Genomic DNA, 6,326 nt, shown 5'->3' on the forward strand with positions numbered 1-6,326 from the left:
GCCACGGACATCGACATGATCTCGCCTCTATCTCAACCCATTTTGATATCAGGTATCTCAGACTTCAAGCATTTTGCCTTGTCCGAAGCTTACGTAGTGCCAAGAATTCCTCTACATATGCTGAGTAAGCCTTTCACCCTTATGCAAAGCCTCTAAGAAGGTTCGTGCCAAACCTCTTAAAAGAGAGTGGGCAAATAGCTTTCACTCCAAGGAGCTTGTAACTCTCGAGACGTGTTTGGTTTATGAGGAAAAAAGAGAGAGAAATGTAGCATTTTTATAGAAATAAAATTTCTATATTTTATTAGGAAGAAAAATTTATGAAAGATATGGAAAAGTTACTTTTCTAACAATTGAAAATTAAGTTTTTCAAAAGTATTCTTAAATCATCAAAATTTATAGATAATATCTTTTTTTTATTAAGAGTATAATATATATTTCATATTATTTTTTTAAAAAATTAACTAAATATAAGCTACTTTTGGATGCGCTACTTTTTCATGATGAACTAAATATGTTAAAATTGTTTTCTCGGGCATCATATTTTTAAAAATTATTTTCTGATCCCAAATCTAAGAAATCGGTAACAAACGAGTTCTATATAGATTTAGTTTGGAGGCTATAGTCGCTACGATCCTGCCACTTGTGAAGCATATAATATTAAAATATTTTAGATTACTGGAAAAGAAATAAAAAAAGTATTGTCAATGAAAAAACAAAGAAATATCTTTTATTTAGTTAAAATTCTCAAAAAAAGGGGCCAAAAATACCGCATTTTCGTAGAAATAAGATTTTTATATTTTATGACAAAAAAAATTAAAAAAGACATGAAAAAGCTACTCTTGAGCTATCAAAATCAATATATAAATTTTTTAATATTATATTTTTCTTAAAAAATAGATAAAATACGTCATTCTTTTCATTATCAACTAAATATATAAAAATAATTTTTTTAGATATTATATTTTTTTTAAAAAAATTCAATCCTAATCCTAAGGAACCATAACAAACAGAGATCCTAGGCTCCATGGGCTCGTTTGGTTCGCGGGAAGCATTTTTCCTCTTAGGAATATGATTTCTGGAAAACAAATTTCTAGAAAGTGGATATCTAGGAAAGTACTTTTAGCATGTTTGGTTGACCATGGAAAAGTGACAAATTTCCAAAGTGCTTATGTTTGGTTGGCCATCCACTTTTCTGGAAAAGTTATGTATAATTTCTATTATGCCCTTAATAAAAAATAGATCTTTAATACCTCTTTAATGCTTCTTTAATACTGAAGGGTCTTTTTGGAAAAAAATAAAAATTAAGTGATTCCCGCCTCATAGAAAAGTAACTTTTTCATGTTTCTTATGGAAAAATTTTTTTCATAAAATGTGGGAATCATATTTCTATGAGAATACAACTTTTTTATCTATTTTTTTAGAAAACTCTAATTAAATAAAAAATATCTTATTACTTTTTTGTTGACCACATTTTATTTTATTTTTTTTCCCGCGAACCAAACGAGCCCTATATAGGTTTAGTATAGAGACTATAGTAGCAAAAATTCTACCACCTGTCAAGCATATAATAATCAAAATATTCTATAGCTGATATCTGCAAGCAGTAGTAATATCTAAAGTACTGTAAATATCTCTATAAGTATCTCCAGTACTGGATAATTTTGGAAGTTTCTAGAGCTGAATTCCTGAACTCCTTCGATAATACCACACCTATTATTATGTACTGAATGAGAGCGATAGAAGCGGAGGGGGTGAAACTTTTTGCACGGGAAGGGATTTATCTTGATGGGCTGGGCGTAAACGGTTTGACGTCCCCAAGGCTTACATCCGGAGAGATAAGGCGGAAACCCTGCGGCGGGCAGCGGACCTCTCCCTTATAATGGTTAAAAAAAGAGAGAAAACGCCGAACGAGAACGCCCTCCCTTTCCGCCATTAGAGAGCCCCCGAGCTCGCTCTCTCTCTCTCTCTCTCTCTCTCTCTCTCTCTCTCTTCCCTTCTCCTGATCATCAGAAGACCATCGCAAAGAGATTGAGAGAAGAAAGGGGGATTCAAAGGGGTAAGTCATCGTAACACTATCCGTTCTTCTTTTTTTTTGTTCCCGTGAGAAATCGATGGAATTTCGCGATGTTTTGAACGATAAAGGCAGCGTTTTGGGGTCCCTCTTTGATGTTTTCTTCGCCTTTGATTCAGGGTAGAGAATGGACTTGCGGGCATTTCTCGATCTTGGGGATTTTTTTTTTTGTTCCAAATCTTTCTTTTTTAAACAAAACTATGTGAAGATAGCGGTTTGAACCTTGGATGGGGTTCGATTCCTGTGTTTCTTGTTTGGATTACCTCGTTCCCCCGATTTTTCCGTTCAAAATTGTAGCTTTGGGATTGTACGATGGAATTCCAACGCGCCGGCTGGGAATATATGTAGCTTAATTGCTGAAGATTAGCTTTCTTGGGAATTTCTGGGAGTTCTGATGATTATCTTTTTCTCTTTTGCCTCTCGACCATCCTACCTATTTTTAGCAACTAAATTGCTATCTCGCTTCAAATTATTCTTCTCTTAATTTGGTGGCTAGGTTATTCTTTTGGAATTTTTTTTGTGACGCGTTTGAAGGTTTTGTACCTTTTTCTTTAAAGAAAGGGCCTTTTCTTGGTTCGTTGTTCTGTTCTTCCTTTGGAGAATTGATTGAATTGAAAGGTTGTTGCTTGAAACGGAACATAGATGAGAAAGCTAGTAGGCTTACCTTTTTAGCTTATAATGCTTTATAGTCAATTTATAACCTCTGAGTTGGCTGCTATTTTGATAATATTTTAGTGTAGGGATTCTTATTTTTTTGTTTTGTTTAAGATTTACTAGTAGAATTTCTCATGCTGGATTGGTCTGATTCCTTTTTCTCATAGAAAAGCTAAAGAAAGAATGAATTTTCCTCTACGGAATCACCAAAAGCAAGCATTAAATATGCAAGATATTCAGATGTCTTCGTTTTTATATATTTGAATAAAGGCTCGGTGTTCTCATAGATACGTTGTGGGGGGTATAGATCCTTAGATATAAGATGGGAAGTAAAATATAGATAGAAAGATCACTTTAGTATTACTGATGTATTATGAATATTCGAGGATTTACTTAAATCGCTGAAATCGGCGGCATCTATGCTGTTTGTTCCTCTTCTAATGTGTCAATCAAAAATTCTTCCATTTCTCTCTCACCTTAATTCTTCATTGCTATGCACAGAATTGTGATATTTAGAAGAATCTTAAAAATTAACATATATGAACTACAAATGCATAGATGGTGATAACTTTTGAAATAGTATATAATTGATTATTCAATGCGATGCATAGCCCTCTTGTTAGGTTACACATATTTTATAGGCATAAAAATTGTGATGTCTGAACTGTTATTCTTGTATAATGGCTTTTACTACACATCATATGCATGATAGCTTCTTTTTGATCCAAATAATTGATACATGTGAACAGTGCTTATTTCAGCTGTTACTGTTTTTTTGTTGCTATTGGTTATTATTTTCCACTATATGCACAAATAGATCCCATTAAAATGGTAAACTTTGGATGTGACAAAACAGAATAAGTGTTGGTGAAACTCTGGAACCTTACTTTCTAAAAGAGTTATTATCCATAAAACATATTAAGAGTCTTGTAGCAATACCCAGAATTTGAGACAAACAGGTGGCCCTTCTAAGATAACGTCTTGTATTGGTACACGACAAAAGTATTGCATAATCTGTGAACGAAAGTTTGTTTAAGAAATGGAATGCTAGAACCAAAGTTGCGCAATTAACTGCGATAACTTTTGCATGAATTTGTTTTCTTGTTAGGCATCTAGAAGCCAGATGGTATGCTACAAGTTGATCGTCCATCTCCATCACAATAGAGCTGGCATTGCCTTGTTCTAGCTAGTCATTTTGGTGATAGAAATTTATTATTCTATGGTGGATCATCTTTAACAACGTCCGTATTAGGCTTCTGTTGTTGGTTGCCTATTCTCTCATGGCTACTTGCATTTTGAGTTAGGGTTCCATGGCTACTTTTGGTTGATAGCTCCACTCCATCTTGAAAGCTTATTGATGATTCCTATCTTGTTTGGTGGTGTTTCTGGTGTCGCTGCTCAGCCTCACCTCTTCCTCCACCGGCATTCTTAAAAGCATAGTAATCCATGGTAGATGGAGTCAAATGCTGGCCATGTTTCTTTGTTACTCTCCACTGGAGGAGCCATAAACACATCATACTCTCTTGTTTATGCAGTGAGCACTTAGTCCTCTCAACCAGTTGCCCAGAAAAAGAGAGCATTCATAGCAAGATGGAGGTTGGAAGGCCAGCAGAGGGATGCTCGGGCGAATGCATGGAGGAAATTCAGCTGAGTCAGGAACCTCCGAAGAAATGTGGCCTGGATGATGGCATGCCGGCATCGGCCAATGGGTGCTTTGATTGCAACATATGCTTGGACTCTGCCGTCAACCCGGTGGTTACCCTCTGTGGCCATCTCTACTGCTGGCCATGCATATATAAGTGGCTGCAGCAGGATGAGAGCATCTCCCAGCAGCAGTGCCCTGTCTGCAAGGCATCCATCTCCGAGAACACCCTGGTGCCGCTCTACGGCCGGGGTCACAGCACCAAGAAACCCCAAGAGACCCTCAAGATCCCCGATCGTCCCTCCGTCCATCGAGAGGCGATTGAACTCCAATCCTCATCCACAAATGGGGAGCGGTATGGCGATATGTACCCTCCAATTCTCCGGCATCAGCAGCAGCATTACCATCTCCATCAGCACGAGCATCGCCGCTATCCTTATTACAGCATTCCTGGTGGCGAAGCCATGCCACCATCCTCCCCACTGGGGACGCCGCCGGCGACACGGGTGATCAGTAGTCCGACCGCGGGGGGAGCGCTTGGGGGAATGGCGGTTGCAGTGCTTCCATGGGTCTTCAGGAATCAGGAGGCAGCTAGCATGAACTACTCGAGCAGCCCATACTATACAGCAAGGAATGGGGGCAGCCCAAGGCTGAGGAGGCAGGAGATGGAGCTGGAGAGAGCGCTCCATCAGATATGGGTTTTCCTGTTCTGCTGTTCAATGCTGTGCCTTCTGTTGTTCTGAGTGTAGATAATAAGACTGTTTGATTACATATTGTAATGCCTCTTTACTTCAAGGGTTAACTAAGACTTTGAGAAAATTATTGACTGGCCTTTGTTGATACACACACACACACACACACACACACACAGAAACAAACAAGAAGATGGCCCACAATTTTGTAATCAGTGGGGGCAACAAGAATCTGATAAAATCTTATCTCATTCCAAGTTTCTGTGGTTCCACTTGGACCCAATGCTCTTGTAGTCTGGTAGCTATGATTGATCTGTTTGAATATCCAAGACAGCAGAAAAAAGCTAATGTTGTTAGGTGTTAAGTGGCTATCAAGCTTGGTGGACAGGGTTGCAAAAGGTTTGTCTTTGGGGCCCTTGATTTTCTGATTCCTTGGTGGGAGTCCTAATTCATGGATTAATTATTTTTTTTTCATCGCTGAAAATTACGAAATAAGTGATCCTCATAAAAGCAGAATTTTGTCAAAAAAAAAAAAAAATTAGTGCATCCTCACAAACATGAAAATGGTAGACAATTTTGTAATTGAAGGGAGCGAAAAAAAATAAATATAATCATATCTCATAGCCCGTTCAAAGTGTAGGTCGAGATGTGCTTCTCTTGTTCCACTAGGAACCTAGGATGCAGAAAAGAGCTAATGTTGTTAGGTTTCCAGTCATCATGAAGCTTCATAGACAAAGTTGCAGGTCATTATTTTGGAGGTCTTGCTTTTCTAATTCCTTGGTGGGTGGTCCGATTGAATTAGATTTTTTTTTCTTAATTACTGAAAATTACAAAATAGTCGATCCTCAAAAAAAAAAAAAAAAATGCGATGATCCCGTCATTTAACATTGTAGCCGTTCTCGATCATTTCATTGTGACTTACTATTTTATGTTAGTAATTTTCATAAACATGTACGAGGGTTTCAATTTAAGAAGATTGGTGACTTTGTCAAATAATATAATCATATTGTTTACTAACTGTTACTCTGTTCCAAGGTTAATAGTGTCATTAGAAGAAATATACACTCTACTTAAAAAAAAAAAATGTTCTAGAAAAATGATGGGCGCCAAAATACTTGAGAAATATCTCCCATGGTTTGTGCTTGAAAACTTCTCCATTGAGTCCAAGAGTTTCCAATTTAATTTGGAATCAAAAGCTGAATTCTGTGGACGTAGCTGTTGTTTTCATAGTACCAGTAACTTTGGAGAAGCATCAAAATAGAATAAT

The 6,326-nt window shown here is 37.1% G+C and overlaps 1 protein-coding gene across 4 annotated transcripts; it reads left to right on the plus strand.

Moving 5' to 3' along the window:
- The first annotated feature begins 1,752 nt into the window (after positions 1 to 1,752).
- LOC103712095 (E3 ubiquitin-protein ligase RMA1H1-like) lies at positions 1,753 to 5,186 on the plus strand. 4 transcript variants are annotated; one of them, XM_089929433.1, is made up of 3 exons: positions 1,777 to 2,056; positions 4,030 to 4,174; positions 4,261 to 5,186. In XM_089929433.1, exon 3 carries the CDS (start codon positions 4,316 to 4,318, stop codon positions 5,108 to 5,110), a length of 795 nt encoding a protein of 264 aa, XP_089785559.1. In that variant the 5' UTR covers positions 1,777 to 2,056; positions 4,030 to 4,174; positions 4,261 to 4,315; the 3' UTR covers positions 5,111 to 5,186. The 4 variants fall into 4 exon arrangements, with proteins under 4 accessions (XP_089785558.1, XP_089785559.1, XP_089785560.1 ...); XM_089929434.1 differs by having other exon boundaries at positions 4,128 to 4,174; XM_089929432.1 differs by lacking the exon at positions 4,030 to 4,174 and having other exon boundaries at positions 1,753 to 2,056.
- The last annotated feature ends 1,140 nt before the right edge of the window (positions 5,187 to 6,326 follow it).

Source organism: Phoenix dactylifera, chromosome 3 (genome assembly GCF_051530095.1).
Source record: "Phoenix dactylifera cultivar Ajwa chromosome 3, Ajwa_hap1_PhDact_Kaust_v1.1, whole genome shotgun sequence".
Classification (NCBI taxonomy): domain Eukaryota; kingdom Viridiplantae; phylum Streptophyta; class Magnoliopsida; order Arecales; family Arecaceae; genus Phoenix; species Phoenix dactylifera.

Coding starts and splice junctions, on each gene's coding strand:
- LOC103712095 (XM_039123751.3), top strand. CDS start 4,172: ATGGTAGATGGAGTCAAATGCTGGCCATGTTTCTTTGTTACTCTCCAC.